Below are 26,943 nucleotides of genomic sequence, written 5' to 3'. Positions count from 1 at the left end.
GGTAGCACTTGCAAGCGCCCTTTGCTTCGTGAAAAGTCAGCCGTTCTTTATGGACAACTTTTGCGTTGCTTGGTGGGCTGGTCGTCTCTATTCTATTCATATATATATATATATATATATATATATATATATATAGTCTAGCAGCACGAACAAGAGCTGCCCCGAGCTCTACAGCGAACGTGTTTGCGTGTCATATACTGTATACTGACGAGTGCAATGGTTGCGTGTTCGCTGCCCAGCAAGCAACGAGATGGATGATGGCGTCGGATCAGGGACTGGTGTCTCAGAAGCATGTAGTGACGACGCAGCGGCTTCCAGTATAAGCGGCGCATGAAGCATGTCGTTCTAATGCTTTATAGGCGTGTGCTAAGCACTGGCGCTGAGTTTCCCGTTACGATAGCAGGAGGGTCACAACGCTTTTGCAGTGATCACTGTTTTGGAGACCTTCCAGCGGCTTTAGCGCCATCGTCGTATCAAGTCGTTATAACCGCTCGCCTGCCGATCAATCATGATCATTTTCTCATGCCGACCGCAAAATCAAACATTTCTGAACAGAAAGAAGACTGTACCTTGCAGCGTTTTTGTCGTGAAAGCGTTCCCTCTGTATATTGGTGCTCGCACCAAGGACAAGTCCTTTACATCGAAAAAATTTGGAGGATCCTTAAGCTTCGCCTTTATGAGTGGAACGCGATACTATTCAAAGATCCCTGCTCGCCAATCTGGCATGATGCCTGCAGCGCTTCAAAAGTGTAGGTGTCATATAGAGTGCTGTGCCAAGCGTGTAGCATGAGTGCTCAGCAACTCAAAGTATGTTGCGTTAATTGTACGTGCAGACAAACGCTGCTGTACTTTCTAGAAAGCGTGACGCTCGAGCATAACAGCGCATTTTAATGAGCGGTTCTCAATACCAGTCGAGAAGAATCGTTTTGAGTACAGGAGAGAATTGCTTTCTTTATCACCCGTTTAAATAGAAACACTTTGACTGTGAGACAACACGTCAGCACAACGAAGAGAGAGAGAGATAAATGAGATGCGAAAGGCAGGGAGGTTAACCGGAAGATAAATATATAGTTAACTGCCCTGCACTGGGGAAGAGGTAAGGGCAGACCGAAAGATAAAGAAAAATACACACACAAACTTGCAGGAAGAGAGGGCGATTAAAAAAAACCGTTCTGAAAGCTGCTAAATGATAGCGATATCGGATTCGGGTATTAACATCCACCGAGGTTTTCTTTTAGGGCTTCTATCAATACGTTTCGATTCATTTTTCTTGTGAGCTACAAGTTGCTACCCCTTATTATTCGAGGGAAATGAAACTTTATACGTTTTCGTGTTTAGATTTGATGAGTTCGATCATGTTGCTGGGGGGGGGGGGGACTTATTAGATAAACTGCGCTGAATTTGCTGCCTCTTTTTTTCATTTATAAATACGCTCTACGGGTACGCTAATGTCTGTCTTGTTCGATGATATCGCAATGTTTGTGTCCTATATAAAGTAAAAACATTGCGCGACATTTAATGTTTCTCTTTTCTGTCAATTTTGGACATATGAGTGTATAAAGCGTGCTACTGAACTATGCATTAATCACTGTAAGGATCTACTTCACATCAAGCCGTTTTATTATTCATACAATAATTTAACGTAGTGCAAGGGCTGTGGGCATGTTCCTTGTTGGTGAACAAGTAGCCTTGTTGTATAATTGCTGCACAAATGTCCCACCCACACTGCATCATGAACTTTCTAGCATCAAACGTTGATTTCTACATACCTTTATCACCTTCGGCTCTTCTAGGCGCGACTAATATTATTCAGGTTTAATCCATGCACCCTCTAACGCAAAACTGCGCCTGCCGCTTCTCACTGCTACGCACTCCAACCTTATTTAATGTCCCTTAGCCAGTGTTCACAAACAACAAAACAAAAAAGGCTCTTATGCTAGAATCATCCGTAAGATCAAATGCGAGCCAATTCTTATATTAGACATAATATCTGCGAATGCAGCCGGCAATGTCAAATAACACTTAGGACGGAAATGAATGCGGCCACTCATTTATAGTTATTCGTTAAGGTGAACCTGTGAAGCAGACCTCCTGTTTGGGTTACGGCTGAAGGAAATGCACGTAAATACTTAGCAGTGTGCAATTTTTGCAAATTTATTTTGAACTAGGAGTGGGCCGCTATAGCAACAGCAGGATAAGCGAGACTCCTGCCACAAGACAAACAACGGCTACACGATCGAGAAGAACGCGCGTAATAGCCCAGCGACGAGATACGAAATGGGAGTGTCCCGCCTGTGCCCGCCGCGCCCTCACCACTACCATGTGCCGGCATACCTCTACCCGAGGTTCCACCTATGGTGTCGCAACCCTTGTGCGCTTCCCCTATACAGGCGCCTTGAAGCAACTTCGCGCGAGCTGTAATCGGTCATACAGGCCGTGTACGTTGCATAACGGGTCGCCCATTACACGGTGAGCTCTGTTCACGGCTACGGTGAAGGCGCCGACTCGCCTTCAGTGCAACATAATTCCCAGCGCATGGCTGCGGCAACCTGTCCGCCCCAGCGTCCTTTGCTACCCGGGACTCTGGGCGACCTGACGTCGGCCTTCGCAGATACCAGAATAGGCCTCCAGGGTTTCAGCGACGACGGTACTCAGGAAATCTGACCAGAACACGGAAGTTGTCTGGGATGCCGAATCATTTATCGGCTTCCTCACCGGATCAGTATATGTAGAAAGGATGCCTCAAAATTCAGCTTATTGCGCGCATCGTTATTCCTTTAAGGGCACCACACACTAAAAATGCGTGAGCGGCAGCATCAGGGCCCCTATGAATATAACCCGCACTGTTAAAAAACCTTTTTTGTGTGTGGTAAGCAATATAACTAAGACGGCGATCCCTAAATAACAAAGTCCGAGCTCTGTACCTTGCTGGACAAGTTCGACAACCATCTCCTTACAAAAACACAATTATTGGAACCAATTCTCGACTCGCGTCGTCGAAAATGGGCATATTAAAATTCTAGCAGTTAACTCACGCTGGCTGATAATCTCTGCCATTTATGGCCCCACAGAAGACAACTTGTAAATCTTCCTTGGCCACTTCGAACGTTCCCTCTTTCATTTGAACTGCGGCAATGATGTACCGTACGTATATACCGGGTGTTTCAGCGAACACTTTGAAAAATTTTAAAGGTTGCCTGTGGCACATAACACAATTCTAGTTATGAGCTGGTTTACACAAAGAGGCGGTCATTACTTGTACGAAAAATTGAAATGCATTATCTACTAATTGACAAAAATTTACTACTTAAGTTTTTAACGAATTACCTTATTGCTCATATTGCAGTTTACCAATTCTAGCCTTGGAGTACTACGGAGAAGTTCCTTTGCTCGCTTTGTATGCGTTTGTCCCTATAGGCGTGCCGGCATTGCGGAATGAGGTCCCTCGCTGGCCATGCAGATGCGCGAGTTAGTTCACGCTCTGACGCTGGCTGCCGGCGCGGTGAACCAGTGAAGCAGTGGGCACTGACGCCCCATGTGGCGGAGAGCAGGCCCGGTCTGTACTGTATACGGCCCCTACTGCTCCCCCGGAAAAGTCAGTGTTGCAATTTTGAAGGTAGAGTGCCGTAAGGCGCGAGAAAGGTATAATCCGGCATGACTGACCCAGCACGCGCACCGCAAGCGCGGGAAAGTCTGTCCGACGTACCTTTAGGCACAGCGATCACCAAAAGGGGCGTCACCGGCAGCCAGCGTCCGACCGTAAACAAACTCGATGTCGGCACGACTAGGGACAAACGCATAGAAAACGAGCAAAGAAACTTCTCCTCCGTAGTATACCTAGGCAAAGTCCGGTATTCATGGAGCAAAAGCCCCCAGATTTTCTCTGTCGCACCCGCTCTTACTCGCGCCTGTGCACAAGCGTCGGGCGATTCCTGAAATGCCATGCCCCGCTGTGCTGCCTAGTAATTTTAAAGTCGCGACTGGGATCTGGATGCGCCTCGCACTCGATAGCAGCAGCGACGACTGTAGCACCGCCCGCGACGGCGAAAACACGCCTCTCAATGTTAACTAATAAACCACTGCAATACTGTCTATCTCACCGCAGCTCTTAAGAGGAAGCGTTCCCTTTCATTCACTCTTTAGTTCGGGCCCCACTCCGGTGCCGCCTATTCAAACACACGGGAAACGCAGAAACGCTTTTCTGAGATAAGCACTAGGCCGATTTTAATGAACTCTGTTTCATTTGAGCGAGAAAGTTAAATTCTAATAACTGTTGGGAGTGGAATTTCGATCTAATGCATGAAGTTCTTTAATGTAATTTTCAAAAATTTGTAAGTTTAATAAATAAATTGAAGCACCAAGTTTACAAACTCGTAGTTCTGTACCTGGAACAGATTTCGCAGTTCTGTAAACTGCATCCATTAGAGTATCGAAAGCGGACAAACTAGATATGTCAATTTATACTTTGCGTGAATTTGTTACGTTACTTACAAGGGCTTTGCAAAAGTGCCATTCAAACATTGGTTCACTTTTCAAGAGCCATGTATAATGTACTAATTTTCTCCGCTTTAGGTGTACTGTTAGATGCAACTTACAGAATTGTGATATCGCTTTTCATTACTGAGTTACAGAGTTGTTAACTTGATAGTTTCGTTCTCTAAAAAGTTCATACTTTTGTCAATTGTTATTAAAAAATTAAAGACTTAGATCAAAAATTCGCCACCAACCGTCACTAGGCTTTAACTGTTTTTTAATGCAACAAAGTTGATCAAATTTGGTGCAGTGGTTGCCGAGAAAAACGATTTCTCCTTTCAAAGGTATTTAGATAGGATTCCGCGAGCTAAACCTTCCTCTGAAAGGGGCCCTGAACAACTTTTTATCGAAGTGGAGAAAGGCATTTGAAGTGAAAATACGCTACTTCAGAAATACTTTGGTGCAAAAATTACTTCAATGCGTTTCGCAGAAGCTGAGTTATTGGCAATAAAACACGGCCTCCGCTGTGCTCGGTTTCTTCTTTAATGCCTTGCACTGCGAAGGCTATGGCGGAATGGGGCGTTGCCACAATGCTCCGCCTTCGAAATGTCACCGTGGCGCTCGAATGTCATTTTGGATGTTAACGTAGACGCCACGACATCCGATCCTGGTGCTTACGACGCGCTAAACGTAAGCCAAACGCTGTTGTCCTCTGCAAGCCGCAGTGCACTTAGCCGGTGGACTCCTGGCGGCACACCGCGGTGGCCGAGATGTAGCCGACCAAAGCGACCAATAGCAGTCGCGTATGGGAATGCGCTTTATTACCAAATAACGCGCCCGGAAAAAGTGTCCAGAAAAGAGTGAGGAATATGGTGCCTGTTGAAAAGATAGCGTTTCAGAGAAAGGTGACTTCGCGCTCCGCTTGTGAGCTCCATGCACGGCGTAGGACAGCAAAACTTGGCTGAGACGTTCACAGCAGCGTACCCGCGCACTATGTTATTTTACGAAGCCCGAGGGATGGTTCAGCGATGCCTTTAAATCCACTCTATTCACGAGCGTGCTTTTTTGTTTTGTTTTTGCTATAACTTATTTACGATGAGTCCAGACGCCACTACTTTCCATTTCAGATCCAGAGTACATATCGATTGATGTTTGAGCACTTTTGCCACTTATACGTCGTATGTGCCTGTTCCCGGGACCGAAATTTGTGTCATTCATGGCGCCTTCGCGAACGCTCGTCGTCTGCCTTACCGACATTGTGCACATGTGACTGCGACTGCAAATGCAGTGCATTTGAAACTACATAGAATCTTTTGTGCTTCAAGCAGAGCCACAATATATTCATCAAAATCCCAGCAATGATAACCAAACGCCCAAATTAATGCTGATAAGTGGGGCCACTTGTGGTGATACAAGTGAGCTCCTACTTAGGTACGCTTGTATAAGGGCAACCAGTGACTGCTCATGTAAGTTAGAACTCTCGCATGCATCAGAAAACCTACAAACCCAATAGAAGGCAGAAAACATGCATCCTTTTATAACTACTACTCACCGACTTGGTCATGAAGCCACTTGGACAGTCCTTTAAGAATTCCTGGTGCCTGAAAAAAAGAAAAGAAAAAAGAATGTTCAGCTATTTGGTTTCTGTTGATAAAGCTTAACGGAGAATAACGAGTCCGATTATTTTTTTCGGTGCACCCCTGGGCAATTCGATGGCACAGCAAACGCTAAGAGAACCACGATTCAAATGAGTAACACCGAAAACGTGACTTCCTTCACATCAGCCGAATTTACATTATTTTTTGTTCCTTCACAAAGTTCATCTTACGATAGGTTTGAAGAACTATTCCGATAAGAAGGGCCTTCCAATCGTTATGACAGGTCTTGACTGCACATTGACAAAAAGTTTTTATGCACAGAATGATTTCCGGATTCACGTCTAGACAATGGCGATTCTCTAAACAAGCACTTAGTAGCGCATTAGGACCAAATCAGATCAGGCAACGGATTCACAATGATTTCCATTCGTAAGAGCTGTTTACCATTGGCCAGCCCCTTCCGCTAATATTATATCGAACATCACCATCAAAACTATTCTAGCGTAAGTACATCTTTGGGGAATGCGTGTCCTGCTGTTCCAAGTATGTCGCTCATTACCCGATGCAAGCCGGTCTCTCACAATGTAGAATAGATTTCAAAGTTTGTTGATCGCACAATATCTGCAACCAGGGTGTCGAACTGAAGCGGAGCTCAACCGGAACCGAACCGAACCATTATTTTCCCGCTATCTTGGAACTGAATCAAAACCAGGATTTAGTGGAATAACTATTCCGAACTGGTTCGCCGAACAGTTCAGAGGGTCCCGTGAACTCTCTGCTAGCGCGCTTCAGAGGGGAAATGTGGAACAAAGACTTAAAGCCTCCCACAGTCGGCAAGCAATTTCCACGCTGTAAGCAAAAATAAAATATCTTCGAATGACCTCAGCTTCGTTCTGGCAGCCTTTGTGCTGTTAATTTTGGTAAAACTAAGGGCTGTCCTTTATGCGATGAAAAAGGCGGCCCTTCTACGCATGCTTGCACATCTTGCTGCAGCAAGGGACAATAACAATTCTTTTTATCTTCCTGTTTTGTTTGAAACCTTTAAGGCCCAAGAAAAATCTAGCTGCCAGGTTTGGTTAATTTACATTTTTTTAAACTCCACTGGGTAAATTTCATGAATATGTTTATTCTTTGAAAAGGTACAATGCTCTATTTTATAAGGTGCGCTGGGCATTTAGGTGAGGAAAACCCAGTGGAGGTCCCAGAACGATTGTTACATTTCAGAATTTCTTTAAAAAATGCTTACAACGAAGTGTCATACCAAACTTCACAAAGGTCCATTTTCCTTTCCCATGGCAAATTTTGTATTTTAGTGTTATTTGTTTTTTTTTTGCTAGGCTGATGTTTTTACTGTTCAAGTGTGCGTGGTATATCACTAAGGCAAGTAATGGGGAAGGGTTTCGGTGGTGCTTTCTGAGACGCACGCAGTGCTACTAAGTACATTTCATACGGTAAAGACGTTCGAATTCGTGATGGATGCAGGCATAAAAGACTAAAGCATTCAGCATTTCATTCACAGTAGATACAAACATTCAACGTTATTAGTGGTCAGTCCTGCAATGGCGATCGATTTCTTAAATTGAAATCCCGTTGGGTGCTTCAAACTTCTGTTAGACTTTTCTGGAAAATCGTAAGATGAAATTGTCCCTGTTTCCTATTGGTTATCCAACCCTTATTATACAGCTTATCTCGTTTACAGAGGAGTAGCCATTTTTGTCGGTTAGTTTTTCCTGCCACTAATTTCATAATTTGCAATAAAATTATCCATAAAGGACCTCTTTTATAGAAAAGCTTCATAGTATACATTCATTGCTTTTCATCTTAAATTTACTACAATATTATTAATTGTTTTATTGACTGTGAATACAAAATCCTCCTTATCTTAGTCGATTGAAAGAAATGAATTGGCATGCAGGATTCGTATTCTATATTTGCGCCTATAACTTTATCTGAGGCTTCCTTAGGCAAAAAAAATGTATTTTGTGGAAATAGAAAGAACAACCCCATCCTATGTGCTTAGAGAACAAGTAATGCCTTCTGGCGAACACAGAGGCCCCGTGTACTTTCAGTTTCAGTTTAAGTTTCAGTTTCAGTTTATTATTCCTTTATGCAGTTAGTTACAAGAAATGATATACAGACAAGGGTACCATAGTTAGAGACTACACGAGGACCCTTGATTAATTGTTATATAAAAAATAAAGCGGAATATAGAGCAGGAAAACAACAAAATGGAAAAAGCAAAAAATAAGCAAGAAACTGAGTGGGGACACACATTTAAGCAAAGGAAGAAAAAAGTACACGATCATAGCTGATTACACAGCTACAAATTATCAAAATAACATTATACAATGTTAATCAGACAGCAAATCATTCTTAAGTCGGTATTGAAATGAGTACTAGGTAGATGACAATTTACCGGCTTATGATAGACTGTTCCAAAGTTTAAGTGTGCAAAAAGAGGAAGCCATGTTTCCTTAATTAGTATAACATAAAGGTAACAGGAAATTTCCTTCTGCTGCAAACGTGTGTTATTAGGATTAAGAAGAAGATCAGAACTAATGAAGTTGTAAGAAACTTGTTTGGGTTCATAGTTTGAAAAATAATATCGCTAAATCATAGCTGAACAAATCTGCAACTTGGAGAATGCGGTTTGTACGCAGTTGAGAGGAGGCATTAGAGAAAAAATGGCTTCGGGTTATAATGCGAATAGCCTGATTTTGAACGAGCTGAATAGAGGAAATATGACAGTGATAAGTATTACCCCATGAAGCAATACCATAAATGATATGACTATGAATGAACGCGAAGTACAATTATAATAATGCTTCTTTGGAAAGAATTGCACGTGATTTGGGTAGTGCTCTAATGCCAAATGTTGTTTTTGTTTCATGTGCGCAATGTCATTAGTAAATTTAAGGTGGGGATCTAATTTAATGCTGAAGAACGACACATAAGTGGAGGGAGGAATGTCATGCCCATTGAGGGTTATGGTCGGAGAGCAAGGTAAATGTCTCTGTGATGACTTAAATAACATGAATTCCGTTTTCGCAGGGTTTATAATTAGAAAATTGGCGTTACACGAATCAGTAATTTTAGACAGGTCACTGTTTAGTTCCAAAATTGGCGAAAGTACTGATTTATCTGAGAGGGCAACAGTCGACACATATCTTTATAAAGCACATCTGCATTAGTTTTCTTGCGGCGCTGTGAAAAGCTGCAGTATAAGCAGTATCATATTTTTATCGTTTACGGCATTGTTTCCTAAACCTGAACTTCAAAATCAACTTTCAGAAGCAAGTAATAAGAATGACAAAAAATAAGTAGGTCGCAAGCGCAGAAGTGCTAGGTGTATTCACTACTTTTCATATATTTGGCGATGAATAGTTCAAATACAATACACAGCCAAAAAAAAACACTTCCATGCGGTAATCTTGGCAAGGCGTTTAATAGTAAAATAGCGTACTAAGTAAAACAGTACGTTGCCTTCCTTATTTATTTAAAAGTAAACACCCTTCCCAGATATAAGGCGTTTGACAACTGCTACATCAAAATGCAAGCAGACTCAACTCCAGTTTACATCTACGTAATGCGAAGCATTACTTTGTTGTTGTGACACCCGGTGACTCCAGTTTTCGTCAAATAGGTTCATTGAAGAGCGACACGTCCCCAGTCTTATACACCATGTGGGGCATACAGAACTTGGCGTCAAAGAGGTTCTTGAAGAGCGGCACATACCCACTGGCTCACACACGAGTTGGCGTCAAAGAGGTTTGTTGAACTGGACTGGAAAAACTTTATTTAGGTCCTGCAGGACGCGCTTAGGGCGTAGCGGGCGTCTCCCACGTAGGGACCGACAGGGAATACCTGGCGACCGCTTCGTGGGCCTGATGGTCGGCCCATTGCTGGTCGGCGAGAAGCGAGCTTCTGAAGGACTTCTCCCACTTGTCCGAGGTAGAGTCGGGTTGAGCGTTTCTACACTGCCAGAGCATGTGTGCGAGTGTCGCCGTGTATCCGCCCGCGGGCACGTGTCGCTAGGGTACGCGTCAGGATAGAGAACGTGGAGTTTGGCGGGGTTTGGGTCGCTGTCTGTTTGTAATAAGCATAGAGTTAGCGCCTGCGGTCTATTAAGTTTGCGGTGTGGGGGCGGAAAGATGCGGCGTCCAAGGTAGAAGTGCTTTGTGATTTCGTTGTACGTCGTGGGTGCATCCTGGTTGGTCTTTATCTCGGCGAGGTGGGGTTGCCCTGGGACGGCGCGGTCAGTAAGCGCACGCGCTGCGTCGTGGGCAATCTCGTTGAGGTTTGGCGGGGCACCCGGCACCCGGCCGAGATGGGCGGGGAACCAGATGACGGTGTGGTGCTTGAGGGTACTCTGATCCGCGCTGCGGAGGATGCGTAACGCCTGGTCCGAGATGAGGCCGCGTTCGAAGGCTTTGATGGCCGGTCTGGAGTCGCTGTAGATGACTGGCCGTTTGCTGTCGAGCACAGCTAGGGCTATGGCTACTTGCTCCGCTACTTCGGCCTCTCGAGTGAGGATCGTGGCGGAGTTGAGGATCCGCTGCAAGGATGAGACCGCGACCGCGGCGAAGGCTCGGTTGTTGCGATAGGCAGCGGCGTCTACGAACGAGACATTTATGTTTTCATGTCTATGCGCCTGAGAAGGGCGGTCGCTGGCGCAAGGCGCCTGCCTCTGTTTAGGTGGGGATGCATATTTCGTGGAATGGAAACGATCGTAATGAGGTCTCGGATCTCGTGGGACACCGGCGTCAAATCTGGTGGATGCCTGGTCATCGCGGAGAAAAAGCCCAGCTCGCGCAGAATGTGGCGGCCCGCCTTGGTGGTCGTGAGTCGGATCATCTGCGTTCGCTCCTGAGCCCCGGCGATCTCTTCTAGCGTGTTGTGCACGCCGAGCTCGAGGAGTTTATACGTGGAAGTGGTAATAGGGAGGCCAAGGGCTCGTTTCCCAACCTTTAGAATATGGGCGTTGAGTTTGTCGCACTCCGCACGTAGCCAGTTCTGCATGGTGGCGACATACGTAAAGTGGCAGAGAACAAACGCGTGTACAAGACGCAGTAGGCGGTCTTCTTTCAGGCCGAGGTGCCGGTTGGCCACTCTACGTAGGTGTCGTATGACATTAGACAGTTTTAGTTTAGCGCGCGCAACGGCCTTGCAGACGCAACGCGCCAGCGGGGGCACGACTGCGCATGCGCTGAACCTATCAGAGATGCGTGCGTTTGCGCGCGTATGGGAAACGCGCGCTAGTTCTCCGGGCTTGCGTTGCGCTCGCTACAGTCGTTGCGTACCCTACCGGCGGCCCTCTCACGAGATCTCGCGCTGCCGAGAGCTTAAGAACATGGCGGCGACCGACAGCAAAACAAGCTGAAGGAGTGAGCAAATCCCCGCGTGCATTTCGGTATCGCCCTCGATTTGGAGCTCCTTGCCTATGTGAGGAGCTTAAATCCATTAGCGGACCCTGTGCAGTGGACTGTGATCGCTGCAAAAATGCAGGATATCGCTGGGATGCCGTTTAATGCCCGGAATGTCCGCAGTCGAACGGAGCTCCTGCTATCCTATTACGCTGTGAAGGACATAGTCAACCTGAGAAAGTAAGTTCCGCGGGTTGTGAGCATCAGATCGTCTATTTCTTGCCAATAAAGAGTAGCCAAAAGGCGGCGATTCCACAAGATGCTTGACGGCATTCTCTTCCCTTGCTGCTGCTCGCCTGAACACAAAATCGGCGCGAACGGCGTGAGAAAGCTTGGCTTGTCTCGTGCCTTGACTTGTGACAACCAATGTTGGCTATACGAGTTTATTGCTTAGGCACTAGATGGCGCCAAGTAGCACTCCGAGGCAAGGGTGTTAACGCTTAGGCACACTCCACGTTTCAGATGTTGTGCGCGGTAAACTAATGCTGTGGGGGACAGCCTCAACCGTAACGTACGTAGCGCGCCGCACGTTGCGTACGTACTGTCTAGCACGCGCTAAACTAAAACAGTCTATTTTCAGTCTTACTCATGAGTTTCTGCACCGTTAGGGTGTTGGTTCCGCGGGACTCGATGGTCATTCCCAGTACCCTGATGGAGTCTACCCTGGGAACTATACGACCGTCTCTTATGAGGAGTGTGATGTTGCGTTCGGCCCGAGGTTTCCATCCTATGGGCTTGGCGACACGGCGTTTGGGCAAGTACAGCAACAGCTCCGACTTGGTGGGGGAGCACTTGAGACCGGTGTGTTCGAGGTAGGACTCGGCAGTTTCATTGGCCTCCTGCAGGGCAGATTCGATGAAGCCATCGGACCCCGCGTAGCACCAGATGGTTATGTCGTCCGCATAGATGGTGTAAATCGGCCCGTCGATCTTCGAGAGTCGTTCGGAGAGCCCGATTATCACTAGGTTGAAGAGCGTCGGCGAGAGGACGGACCCCTGGGGGGTTCCCCGCTGTCCGAGCTCGACTTCTTCCGACAACACGTCTCCTGCGCGGAGGACGGCGCTGCGCCGGGTGAGGAAGGAGCGGACAAAGTCGTAGAACCGACGCCCGAGCCCGAGGTCGGCGATCGCCTTCAGGATGGACGAGTGGGCGATCGTATCGAATGCCTTTTCTAAATCGAGGCCGAGTATGGCACGGATATCTCGAGTGTTTCCTCCGTTGAGAATCTGATGTTTTAAGAGTAACATGGCATCTTGAGTAGATAGCCCAAGTCGGAAGCCGATCATGTGGTGCGGCAAGCACTCGTGGCCCTCGAGATAGCGCCGACCCTGTTGAGGACGACGTGCTCCGCCACCTTGCCCACGCACGACGTAAGCGAGATGGGCCAGTGGTGATGAACAGGTTTGTTGAAGAACGGCACAAATCTAGTGACACATAAGCAAGAAATCACTGGGTCACATACTCAGTGGTCCCAGGAGCACCCAGTGGGCCCTGTTGCACATACCAAGAGGCAGGTTACCTAGTGCCCCCGCGGCACTCACCATGGTAGATACAGAGCGGCCCCAGGGGCATAATTTCAGTGGTACATTTTTTAGACTGCACTATCTTAGGAACAAGCACATGAAAACGGCCAGACGCACGAGCAAAACTGCGTTATTCGGACAAGAATACTTCGCAATAAAGTAGTGCTGTACTTTACAACTACAGGGATTAATGCTGTGCACGGCCGGCTGGGCTGCAGATGTAATCCAACTACGCACGAAAAATCTATAGAGTGAATTTCACCCTGAAGCCCTTGTTGGTTCTGCTTTGCATCATGTGTGACGTGACATTGTGACACTGTCGTCACATTGTGACAATGTCAGTGAAAGAAAGAGGTAAGGAAAGCCCCCCGTTGAGTTTACATACCAGGGCCCGTATTCCCAAAAAGCAATTGCGCTAGGATTGTTCATAAGAGAAAGTTCCAGTCAATCCTGATGGTAGACACACAATTAGCTAAAGCAGTCGGCTAATGGCGAAAAGCACTTACGAGCGAGACGCTTCCTGGATTCCGCCGCAGATACGTAGGAAGCTAAGATATATACATTTTTATTTAGAATTGCGATGAATTTTCATTTTGGCGTCAGCTTGCTCTACTTGGCACAGCTATATTGAATGATACGAGGCCATTGGTCTAGGTTGATGTAACTCCGCGAAATGAGACAACTAGGAGAAACCCAGCCTCGGTAGCAGCTTTTTGGGTTGAGGGCCACGACTATAAAATAATTTGTCTCCATCAACTATACACCAACGTACAAAGTAGTACAAAAGCCCCTAACGTGATAGGTGCATTAATTCAAACACGGCAAAACCTGAGACAGCGTTTAAGTTTCAGTCTTCTTGACGAAACGGAACTTGCATGGATGTGGCTTTAGAACACGGTAGCAGGCTGTACAGTACAGAACATCCTTTGTAGGGACAACGCCTGTGACACACGCCTGTATCATCGCCAAATCTTAATATATTAGTTCTTCACTGGTCCCCTTGCTTATTGAGTAAGGTGCATGCAGGTGTAAGGCAGCTTACAGGCACCACTAAATGAAACGCTTTGGGCATTATGTCCTTCGAAAACAATTATCACAGCACGCTTGCACCCTTCTGGTCCCAGAGTATTCAAGTTCTTGCGTAGTATTAAGGCAGCAGAGATGCATCCGTCCGCGTCTCGTAAGAGTAGAAATAAACGATTTTTCACGCAAATAAGTCGTCTGTGAAGCTGACAAACGTTGTTTTCTAAATGTTTAATTCTCCTCAATTCCGAACTATTATGAAACCATATCAAAAGGTTCAAACCGTTTCGAGGCATTTTGGTTTTGCTCTGGCGCTAAACCTTAACCGAACCGGAAAATATGCTGAAGCCTGAACCTGAACCGAATACGAAAACTGTTAGGTTCGACACCCTGTCTGCGAGCCATGTTTCTAGAACCTGTATACTAAGCGTTCAGTGCTTTCTTATTGTATGGATTGAGAATTCGCGTTCGTTTCAACCGTTCCTGTGTCGTCCGGTAAGCACTTGCTCTCTTTGCAAGTTTCCTGTTAGCGGATGCCTTGTGTTGCGAGCAAAGAGCCTAGGCTAGGCATTCCAACTCGTTCTGGACGACTCCTGCATCGTATTTCATTCCCGTTGGCTTAAATAAAAGGTTCAGTGCCCTGCTAATCAAAAAACATTCAGAATTCTTCCACTACAGTGAAGATGGAAGCCAGCGAAGCTGTGACTATGGTCGGTCTGCTGTTGTGAATATTGCTGTAGTGAATTATATATTAACGTTATTGACTATATCGAGCATCTTCGGGATGTTTGTCAAAGAGCAAGGACACCGGCGTCTTGTTCTCGCCCGGCGCGATGGCCATCCATGTAGTGCATGTCATGCAAGTAGTGCATGCATGACCATGCATGCTGCGCCAAGTCCGATTTTCTGCCCAGACGTTGGCGCGACGCCGACGAGATCTCTCCAGCTCCTGCTCTCGGCGGCTCATAACCACATATCTAACGCGGGTATGAGCCACACGTAATTTTATTCTTATCTATAGTCTTTCTCTCTTTATTTCCTTCCTTCCTTCCTTCCTTCTTTCTATGTTTTTTTCTTGTCCTTGGCTAATACCCGCATATCCCTGGCTTTAACCCACATGTCCAATGCGGGTGTGTGCAACACGTGATTTTGTTACCGTTAATTCGGACGTACCTGACGAGCATGCGATGTTATTGATGTCATATACTATCCGTCATGTTATGCATACATTCGTACCTTTCCATGCCAATTTTGGTGTATAGCAAGTTAAGAATGATGGTTCTAGTAGGGACAATACTTTCAATGCATATATGGATAACATTGATGCTTCGTCCGCGTTGGGAGAATTAAGCGTGTAATGTTCCTTTCCCTGCTCTGTGGCTCGAGGAATGTGTTATTTCCATGAGTGATGAATGTTTACACCCGCGAAAAGAATATTGCAAGGTGGTGTCCCATTCATTCATTCATATGGGAGACGTTTTCGAGATAAATATATGCGGAATATGCGGAAATATGCGGAATGCCAAGGTGCGGAATACTTTTCCAGCCTCGATTTGCGTTCCGGTTACTGGCAAATCCCCATGCACGAAGACGATAAAGAAAAAACAGCGTTCGCAACCCCTGATGGACTGTACGAGTTCCACGTAATGCCTTTCGGGCTCTGCAACGCGCCCGCGACGTTTTAGCGCATGATTCACACCGTGCTGCGTGGCCTGAAATGGAAGACCTGCCTTTGTTATCTGGACGACATTGTCATTTTTTCATCGACATTTAATCAGCACCTGCAACGCATGGATGAAGTTCTGACGTGCCTCGCCCGCGCTGGTCTTCAGCTGAACACCAAGAAATGCCGTTTCGCCAGCAAAGCCATTAAGATACTGGGTCATGTCGTGAGCAGGGATGGCATTCAGCCGGACACTGACAAGACTGCTGCAGTTCTTCGCTTTCCTCGTCCTGACAGACCCAAAGACTTGGGCAGTTTCCTTGGCCTCGCCTCTTATTTCCGTCGCTTTATCCAGAACTTTGCCTCCATCGCAGCTCCATTACACAAGCTACTAGCTTCCGGTGTGCCCTTTCTGTGGTCCCAGGAATGCGAATTAGTGTTTGCACGCTTGAAGGACGCCCTCACCTCTGCACCTGTGCTTTGCCATTTTGATGAGGCCGCACCGACTCTCCTACACACAGACGCTAGCGGCCACGGTAAAGGTGCTGTTCTTCTGCAACGCGAAAACTCTTCGCGAGAGAGAGTCATTGCATACGCCAGCCGTGTACTCAGCGCTTCCGAAAAGAACTATACGATCACTGAGCAAGAATGCCTGGCTATTGTTTGGTCGATACAGAAGTTTCGCCCTTATCTCCACGGCCGTCATTTCACCATCGTTACGGACCACCCCGCTTTGTACTGGCTTTCCACGCTCAAGAACTTGTCTGGACGCCTGGGTCGCTGGATTTTACGCCTCCAAGAGTATGATCTCGAAATCATATACAAGTCCGGAAAGAAACAGCAAGACGCCGGCGCTCTTTCTCGCTGCCCGCTTCCTACGACCCCACTCGATGCCTCTGCAATCGCTTCGCTCGTCACCAGTTCGACCGACACTGCTACGGTTTCCTCACTGGCCTCAATGTACCAACTGCCTTTCGACGATGATCAGCCACTCGACTCTCGTCAGCTGGCTGACCCGTACTGTCAACGCTTCATTGATCACCTCTCTGGGGCTTCTCGTCCACCTAACGCGCGCCTCCGTCGCCAGCTCGCGCACTTTAAGTTGGACGATGGCGTGCTGTATCGCCGTATTTACCGTCCTGACGGGCAACGCTGGGTGCCAGTGCTACCACGCTCTCTCTGACTTCGTGTCCTCAACGCCTTTCACGATGATTTGAGAGCTGGACACCTTGGGTTCCATGAAACCTATGACCGCATTCGAAGTCGTTTCTATCGGCCTGGCCTTTCTGCTAGCGTCGCCAGATACGTCGGTTCCTGCTCTCCCTGCCAGCGTCGCAAGCTCCCACCATCTGCTCCTGTCGGCCAATTACAGCCGCTTCCGTGCCCCGCAGCCCCGTTCGAGGTTGTTGGTATCGACCTTTACGGGCCCCTTCCGGTCACTACTGCTGGCAATCGATGGATAGTGACTGCCGTCGACCATCTGACGCGCTACGCTGAGACAGCTTCTGTGCTGACTGGCTCTGCTTCGGAAGTTGCTCACTTCGTTCTTGAAGCCATTATTCTACGCCATGGTGCTCCTCGTGTACTGCTCCGTGACCGTGGAAAGGCGTTCCTTTCCCAACTGCTAAACGAAGTTCTTAGAGCCTCCGGCACTGCCCACAAGAGAGCTTCTAGCTATCACCCCCAGACTAACGGCCTGACCGCGCGGTTTCATCGCACCCTTGCCGACATAATCGCCGCTTATATTCAACCAGACCGCAAAAACTGGGATGTTCTTTTACCATTCGGCACTTTCGCCTATAACACGGCCGTGCAGCGCACAACTGGCTACTCGCCATTTTACCTCGTTTATGGACGCTCCCCTACTTTCTTTCTGGACGTTTTATTCTTCAACTCCAAGACTAATACATCTCTATCATCGTGCGAAGAGTACATTTCCCGACTCGACCACTGTCGCCAGCTTGCTCGCCTGAACACAGAGGCCAGACAACAAGACCGGAAAAATATTTACGACGAATGCCATCGCGTTGTATCTTTTCGACCTGGTGACGAGGTCCTGCTCCTGACTCCTGTTCGCACCCCGGGTTTATGCGAAAAATTCCCGCCACGGTTCATCGGGCAGTTCATAGTCCTTGGACAGACTTCGCCTGTCAACTATCGCGTCACTCCTCTTGACGCCCCCACAGACCGCCGTTGGACCGTTATGCCGCAATACCGAGGTTGTCCACGTCTCCCACATGAAGCCCTTCACGCGGCGTGCCTCGACACCTTGACGGCCGGCCAGGATGGCCGCTTTCACGTTGGGGGGAAAATTAGTGTGCGCGTTTATTATGCACATCTTCCTCATCTGTATGTTATCATCATCATCCTCACACTTTTACCTATCCTCCTCTTCACCTGTATATGTGATCGTCATCATCGCCTGTGTGCTGCGCCGGTTCGCTGACGAGCTCCCGGGCCTAATAAACGTCGTCCCAACCGAGACGTAACAGTATATACTAATATATATATATATATGGTCCACCGACCGAAACTGTTGGGTAAATAATAAACCGAAGATAACCGCGAAGTTGTGCGTCTGATTTTCCTAAATACGCTTGGCCCATTGAAAAATCCAGTTACTACTATATATATATATATATATATATATATATATATATATATATATATATGAAAATAAAATAAAGCTGTAGTAACCCTGTGATAGTGACGGCTGCTCCTATTCACATCATAATAACATAATAACAAACTATTCTATCAGTTGCAAGAAGGCGTGACTTGTCGGCATAACAACTGTTGCGCTTTTACTTTGTATATCTTTGTGGTGGGATGGTTGCTGTTCTAAAAGTTTTAATAGCTGTCATTTGTAGTTTTGATAGTTGCAGTTCGTTTCTTACCTCGCGTTCGTATGGCACTTAGTTGTTCGTGCGCTGAGGAGGCGTTAAACGGCGAAACAAAAACAAAAAACTGTATGTATGCCAGAAATTGATGCATGGTCATATTAAACTACCGAGAACAGAAAACGATGGCAATACCCTACATACAATGCAGGCATACCTTATTCAGACATACCAACCTATACGGTTGGTATGCCGGCATTAGGTAAAGCTGCAGGAATAAAGTCCGTCCAGAGTTTGCTGTTGTGCGGACTTCATGCGGGTGTAATTCATAGCCATAACTACATGTTCAGTATTCAAATTCATGCGCGAACCATGGATTTATATGCTAATGCGGTGGCTTCATCCGGATACCGTCAAGCACCAGTGCGGAATGCGCGAAGGCTCTTAATACCAAACTGAGCGCGAGCGTTTAGAGTCATAAATATTCATACGCTGATTGACTATCTGCAGTTGTCGTTGTTGTGGTTTGTTGTTGTTTTGGGACTAAATTATGGAGCTTCAAAATATTTCTTGCAGAAGAGTGCTGATGCATTAGGATCGGAGCTTTTTAATTTCGTTATTTTTAACTAGTCCTTAGATATCACCCCATCGTTGTTGTTTTTTTTTGGTGTTGTTACCTTCGATTCAATTAGTCTAAACGAACTGCTGCTTTCACACTAACAACGGCATGGACCTTACTTACAGCGGGTTATGTTATAAAAGCGTTCTTAGCGAAGAATAACTCTGAATATATCAACGTCCTTAGTTTTAATTCAAACCCTTAGAGTTCAGAAAGAGGGAGCGCTCACAGCTAGAATCAGGAATTCGGGTCGCGCTAGCTAGGGATTGAACTCCACAAAATGAGGTTGCCTCCATTCAAGCAGCTGCCTTTCACCGCCGGCCCACATACCTTCGGATGAATATTCCGGTAGTTATGCGTTCTTCAGGCGCGCAAACGCGAACAAAGTCGCCGCTGTGCCCCTGCAATGAAGCGGGCGTAATTGCGTATCCGACCTCCGCTGATGGGAGTTATAATTATTTCGTTTGTTTTCTTGATAAGCTGCTTTCCTGATAACTTTCGTGCAACGTTTAATTAACAGGACTGCCGTTCGCAAGGGCATGACTTGGTGTTAATCAACCCACACAATTCCAATCCACGGACGTAGTGCACAGAAAGCATCATATTCCTGCATAAGAAGAAATATAGCGCGCCTGTTAATTCAAAGGCTAGGAAATTCTGCGCCTGCAGGCGAATTAACGACCGAGTCATTGACCTTTCTCTTCGATGTTATCTTGTTCACTGCCATCAGTGGCTGGCGGCGATTCTTAGGTTCTGCTTCTCGGTGCGAGCCGCATTCTGGATTCCGGCGAATCAAATCACTGTCTTTGAAAGTCAATGCTCTTAGATAGCTGTCGACATGTACCTCTTTATACTTTTTTTCTGGCACACTCAGATATCAGTACATACTCAGCAAGAGGAACCGCTGTTATTTATGTGTTTAATTACACCGTAGAGTACGGACACGCCGCTAGGCCTTAGTGGGCCAAAACCAACTTTCCTTCGGCGCATCAGGTTAATGTGCCCTACACGAACTTCCATAACTGTCAAATTTGGTGATCGTCGCGCCGATCTGTTCCTTGTGTAATGTTCTCGAGGAGTTGCAAAATGCGTTATGTGACTGGACTCGTCATTTGTTAGCCACTAGCAGGTCGAAGCTCCGAGCCACGAGCGGCTCACAAAAGAAGGGGAGAGGCAATTTTGTCCCACAGCAGGCGCAATGTATGCCCTGGAAATTCACCCGACTGAGACCAGAAAATGCGCACGTGGTGCCAGAACTTGGTACTAATTTATAGAGAAATAAATGACGCGAATCTCAGTAACTATAGAAGCTGAGGTTCAGGATAGAGTGCAGAATAAGCATGAACAGCTCGTCTACCATAGGTGAACCTCTTAAAAGCTCTGTAGTTTCCTTAGAACTAGGTGGATACCCTATTTTAGGGTTCGTTAACTTAAGTTGCGACTGAATTGTACCGGTTCATAAAAATCATGAATGTGGAATGTGAAGATGCTTGCTCGACATCTCAAGAGCCCAAGGTGTTGTTTTTTTGCAACACTGCCCTTTAGGGTGGCGCTTTTCACGTTGCCTTGGAAGAATTTACGAAGAGCTGCGACAACTTTGATTTAAATTTGTTTTCACTTTCTTATGTGCATTTATTCGCCATATCACAACAAGTTATGAGTATCCCACATGCTGTGGCAATTCATTTAAGCGAAGCTTTGATTAGTGTATGCGAAGAACCTTGCTCTTGTTTAGCGGCTATATGCATGCACAGTCGGACGCATCGTCACCGTGAAACACATCGGTGAACACAAATTTGGGGTGGCCCAACACGACAGATATGGCCGACCGAAACCAGAGTCTGTCGCACACACCAAACCGAACTCGTCCTACGAGTGCTTCCGAGCCTCTGTCTCCTCCGCACTTAGAATATGAGTATGACTTAGAGTATGACGTATGTATACTTTGGGGCCACTCTACTCACATCAAGTCGATATCAAAGATAAGCTGTGACGTAATGGACCTCTTGATATGATACTTGAGCAGACGTGCCGAATATGTGAATATGACATAGAAAGTTGGGGCAAAGCCACACGGGAAACAAGACGATCACCGAGTGCTCGCTGGGGATTTTTACTTTCAAAATAACCGCTGAGAGCCACATGAACAACGGATGCGTCACGAAATCTGCATTACTCATATCATTAGCCATCACAACTGGTCATGGGCCTTGGTAGCTTGTCGATGCCCCGCCTTATCCCATGAATCAAAAGACAGGGATCCCGCATAAATCTGTGAACGCTTTCGCGATACACTGCCTACGCTACCTAATCATCTGTGTCCACATGTAACATTTACCTGCATCTGTAGTTTTTATTTGTAATGCCGTTTGTATCGGCACTACGCAAGCATATATCAAAGCAGAGAGAACCCGCCACTGTAACGCCTAATGTTAACTGGATGAAGGCTGGTTGATAACATGTTTTCTCCTCAAGTACATCGACTTAAAGGTAAACTGAAGTTGGTTTGAAATTAGAAGATTTGCGGTGCTAGAGCGAGAACCCCGAGATGACTCCGTACATAATAATGGAATGCCAAGATATTAACCCATAAATAACCATAGAGAACGTCTACCTTCCTGGGATTCAAAGCGGAAGGAAGCATTAACTGGTCAATGGTCGAGATAAGCAAGACACCTCTAGAGGAATGGTAAAAAAAACAGGGAGACATTGATAGAGTTATCACTGTGTTATTAAACTCTTGAACTTATTTTATTTATTGGGCATGTCGTAGCTTGCTCAGCAATCAGTGATTAAACTTCTGTCGTAGCTACGCCCTCTCGAGCGCTGAGCATAGCGGAGGAAGACAGGGCGAATGGAAAGCCACCGGACGTGGCGTCAACGCATGGGTCACGTGAGCCTTCCATCCAATTCGCCGGCTTGGGAGCAGCCAGTTGCGCAGATTTTGTAGGCTTTCTGTACCAGTATGTTGCGAGGGAAACAAAAGCGCCTAATAAGCGTGCGTATGTTTGCAAAACCGCATACTGTTGCTGACATTGCAAGATCGTGACGATTTTGTTTTGAGCTGTGTTGCGCTATGTGATTACCGGTTGTCGTGATGGTGTGGTTTCGAAAGATAATAATTTGAATAGTGAACTTGTCACTGTGGTAGGGGAAAAAAGTGGAGTAGTTAGAACCTTAAATAGAGTAATTGGCTTGTTGGCTTGTTAGAAACGCTTCCCCGACAGCCATTAACAGCAAAGCCTACTGCTCATGTTTATCATACGAGCACGACCGAAACTTAGCGTGCTATTAAAGGAAGCCAGTGAAAGCGACCAGCCCAAGGCAACGTTCAACTTGCAGTGTTATACTTCCCATTCGATCGCCCTAACGCTATGCTAGCACAAAGTCATAATTTCCCTTACCAGAATAATGGTCACTTGGCCCGGGGGCGCTATAATATGATATGTAGCGGGACTTGGCACATCGGCACGGGGGCGCTATAGCAGAGCTAAACTGCTACCGGTTTGGCAATTCATGCAGATTTTGCGCTGTCTAAATCTCAGTACAAAGACGCTGACATAAATTTTTTTGCAATGATAATGCTTCTGGCTCTGAAGCGGTGGTACGAACGTGTCATTTGGCTGTGCACCCGCGGACAGAGAAATACGTGGTCGCGTTCAGGCATGAATAGGTTTGACAGTCGTCCTCACATGACATGAAAGATACAGTTTGGAAACCACTTTACTGTGCCGGGTGTAATGAAGCGTAAAAGAAAAACAACTATAGTTGTGTTAACGGTGACGAAACTCCGGCCTGTGGGTCCGTCGAGCGAACTGGCCGTAGTCGCACGTTGTTTGTGAGGCAGGTGCAAAACTATGCTGGAAATCGCGCTCAGACCAATTATCTCCTTAGCAGAGTACTGTTACTATTTTGGGTGGAAACAGTCATTGGTCGGGGGCAGGCTCCTGACAAACAGATATTTGCCGTGCCACTAGTGGATGTGCAGTGCCGGCCATTTGCGAATCGGATCATTTAACGCGTGGAATTATGCTAAAACTCAACAACAGAATAAAATTTAAAGAGCGAATATGAAATATTGTCCCCATGCCTGTTTTACTTCGAGTGACAGCGAGCGGCGGCAAACGCGCCATTCCTAGGATAGGGCTGCCAGCTGGTGTGGGGAAATTGAAGTCCCTTATCGAGCAGCAAAACTATCCCCGTTGTCGAGATCTGCTGTGGGCTGGGACGATCGGCAGTGGTTGAAAAACGCAGACGCGGTGTTGCCCTATGTCAGCGACATGCTTTTTCACGCATTTCAGTGGTGAAAAGTGCCTCCGTATGAAAGAAATCTGGGGCCAGATTCACAAAGCTTTACTTTCGTAAGTGCCATTGGCCGGCCGCCTTCGATAATAATATCTTGCATCCGTAACGGCTGAAATTCTTTCTTACGTACGCTTCTAGCGTAAGAAAGTTTTGTGAATTCGGGCCCTTGAAAGCGCGCACACTCGAGAGTCCCGTAGAGCAGGATCTGACATGCTGTGAACTGTCCTGCCAGCACATGGTAATCCGAGCGACATCTCCGTGCGGACACTTGCGATTTCCTTTTTCTTCAGTACAACACACAGGGCTAACTTGAGTCTCGACAAAATAGTGGCAACAGGCATTTCCTAAGTTGCGAATTGGCCGAGTGCTAGTCTTCCTTGATCCATCCTCACTGCACTGCCGTTTCAAAACTACTACATCCATGTTCCCGGTGCACTGATCCGAGTGCGGAAACAGCAATGACAAGTTCCTGACGAAATAGAAATCCCACTATTACGACAAAAAGTGTCGTCTTCTGGATTGCTCATGAAAGAGCACATGGCGTTCAGCGCCGCATTCGAATCAGGCGCATTGGTGATACCTGAGACGACGTCACGACCGTATTCGCCACTTAGAGCCCCTCAAGTCCGTGGTGTCTCTGCTGCTGATCGTTTTGGCTAAGTTAAATTACCCGAAGATGAGTTATGATCTGTTTAAGGGCGATTGTGTGGTTAATAACCTAAATAACTCGCTGAAATATTTTTAGAAGTGCCTGAGTATCCCCTAGTGTCCAAATAGAATAGCCTAAAAAATAAGCGCATTGGGAGCACTTTTCTGGTGGTTGTATGTATACTTTGTCGATGACTTCCGTGCACAATGGTGTGTGCAAAATCTTGGTAAGTCGTGGCTTCTCCTGAGCAAGACCTAAAGAAACAATTGATGCTGTGACGACAACGCATAACAAAATTTACGCTAGAATAATGAAGATGGGCTTCTTTAAACCTGCTTTCGGGAGAACCTAAAGAAAAGGTGAAGCTCAACGTTGCAAACAGGAGGCTATGCAACAACTGAGTGCAGACCTGTTGCTGGATGCGTTATGCATGTGTTGCTGCTCCCGGCACTATGGGTAGCCTTCACAAGAATGCATAGAGCTAGCGGGATAGGAGTTAAGCATGTCTATGTCATTTAAACAGATACAGTTTTGCTGTGGATGTAGTAATCGCAAGGCGCCGTATAGTACAAAAAGCCTAGAGATAAGATGGATGCTGAGGCTGAGGATCTTTCTCACAAAGCCGCCTTGTCGGCGTAGACTTCATTAAGAACACTGTGAAGGGCGCTGATTAAAGCTAGTGCGCAGACTGCATAAGGAATGCAGAACGGTGTCCAGTAATTAATTTAAATCACATTAATGAGGGCCCGGTCAATGACTGCATAACGTCGACTTCCAGGCTGGGGCCAAGCAGCAATGCGAGTAATCAAAATAAATGTCTTTGCTTCTGTGCTTTTCAGCCTTCTATTTTCCGAAAGTTCATTGAAAGTGCATTGCTTCCTCATTGTAAAGCGCTCATTTCCTCTTCCCCTCATTAATTTTGTGATGTGTTGTCTAATTTGTGAGTGAACAAAAGAAATAGTTGCGGCAAGAAAACCTACCCTTCGGCAAAGGACATCGTGGCACTTGCTCCAGGGAATAAGCAGCGCTACTTAAATAAGTACCACTCCAATGTATGTTGCATGAAGTTGGTTTGTACAGAAATAATTACCGTAAGCTCTGTGCAGTCGCATCAATTCAAATTGTATCAGTGGTCGATTCATCATTGTCTTTACTTTCGGGGTGGCGTACTTAACTATAAACTTGTCCCACACTATCAAGCAGGTTGTCTGTGTGTTAACGTTTTGATTTGACTCCAATCAAACGAAATGTAAGCGGCTAAACAAAATCGAATTCAGACCGAGATGAACGCTTTTAGTTCACAAACAAGAAACAAATATTAGATTTTGTAACAATTTTTCCCACCTTTCCATTAAGTGAATGAATTATTGCTTTATTTGTCCCAGACAATTAGGGAATGAACCCCAGACAAAAAGCTACAAAATAGTAGCTTGAGGACATCTGGGGCCCCGAAAACAGATACAAGCATATTTCATACAGGCGCGGCCCGAATGCACAATTTATGTCAGCAGGGACTCTATAACGTAAAGCTATTTCAAACTTTACCATTCCATTTCTGCAATCAGCCCTCCATGATTGGTCAAACGTTTTTTGGGCCGCCCCCACTTCGCCTGTATCTCACGTAACATCATGAAAAAAAATGAAAAACTCCTCATCTGATATAACGTGTACACACTGATAATGCATGATTAGACCAAACAAACGAAAAATAATTCATTCCAATTCTACTACTTTTGCGACATCACTATTGGTCAACGTTCTTTCAGGCTGCGCCCACTATGCCTGTCCGTCACACGACGTCAAAGAACCGCGAAAGCTGGGTGACCACTTCAAAGTGACGTGCACGCGTTAAAGACGCATTAATATGCCGAGCAAAACAGAATTTTTTCTTCAGAATAGGCGGAAACTACCCCGTCTACGACATTGCTTGGTCAACTCATTTTCGCTGAAGGATTCGTTTTAGCGGCATTTTTAAGCTGCATTTGCACGCCGCCGCGGTTTTCGACCAGCCACCGCAAGCTGAGCGAAGGAAAGCACATACTGTCATGGCGCTAGCTCGGCCCAACAAAACATCTGCGTGCTCCTCACCTCTTGTCAGCCGATTAGATAAGAAAAACAGAGTCAAGGTAGGCAATGCTATTCGCTTTGAAAGCAAACAAAAGTGACTTCCTATAAGCAAGGAGAGCGTTTGATTGGGCTCTTCAGTCAATGCTGCGGGTCACCGCCCGATGCTTGCGTCAGCGGTTACGTAAATTTGACGTCAGACGATTGAAATGGAATGAAAACAGATTAGGAATAGTTTTACTTTATAGAGCTCCTGGTGTGTTGAGGCATTGAAGTTCGTAGTCCCGACGTCGCCAATATGAGCTCAGAACCCGGATGTCTGAATAACAACATCGTCAAAGAAAGAGCTAGCGACGCTCATCTCGTTCACGGGTATCAGTCATTGCGTCCACCGCAGTGGAAATATTGGACCAAAGCCACCATGAAATAGCAGCTCCGAATTTCCGAACTTTGGCTTCACCGAGCGCGGAGACGGATGTGTAACGTCGACAATGCTTCAGGGCAATCATGTGCCAACGGCGACCGCATCGGAATGCGGTCGCCGTGTCTGAGATCGAACCCGTGTTCTCGAGCTATAGCGACTGGACTACCGCGGTGAGTTAGCGGTTTTTTGTTTGTTTGTTCTGTTGTCTGGATAGCAAGAAATTCGAGATGCTGCCAATCCAATTTTTTCCCTTGACGTTTTATCCCGGTCAATGTCATGATTGAAGGCTGCCACGTGCTCCGCAAGTGCACTGGAAGCGATGTTCTTCTGTTTGACATC

The 26,943-nt window shown here is 46.4% G+C and overlaps 1 protein-coding gene across 2 annotated transcripts in view; it reads right to left on the bottom strand.

Annotated features, from left to right (window-relative positions):
- The window catches only part of LOC119448495 (frequenin-1-like), a 530,094-nt gene that overhangs the window by 181,225 nt on the left and 321,926 nt on the right, over positions 1-26,943 (bottom strand). For both annotated transcript variants that reach the window (XM_049660784.1, XM_049660783.1), the window contains exon 3: positions 6,026-6,074. In XM_049660784.1, the coding sequence (XP_049516741.1) occupies positions 6,026-6,074 (49 nt within the window). The remainder of the gene's footprint in view (positions 1-6,025; positions 6,075-26,943) is intronic.

Source organism: Dermacentor silvarum, chromosome 1, assembly GCF_013339745.2.
Source record: "Dermacentor silvarum isolate Dsil-2018 chromosome 1, BIME_Dsil_1.4, whole genome shotgun sequence".
In the NCBI taxonomy this organism is placed as follows: Eukaryota; Metazoa; Arthropoda; class Arachnida; order Ixodida; family Ixodidae; genus Dermacentor; species Dermacentor silvarum.
This window is presented reverse-complemented; position numbering and strand designations above follow the sequence as displayed.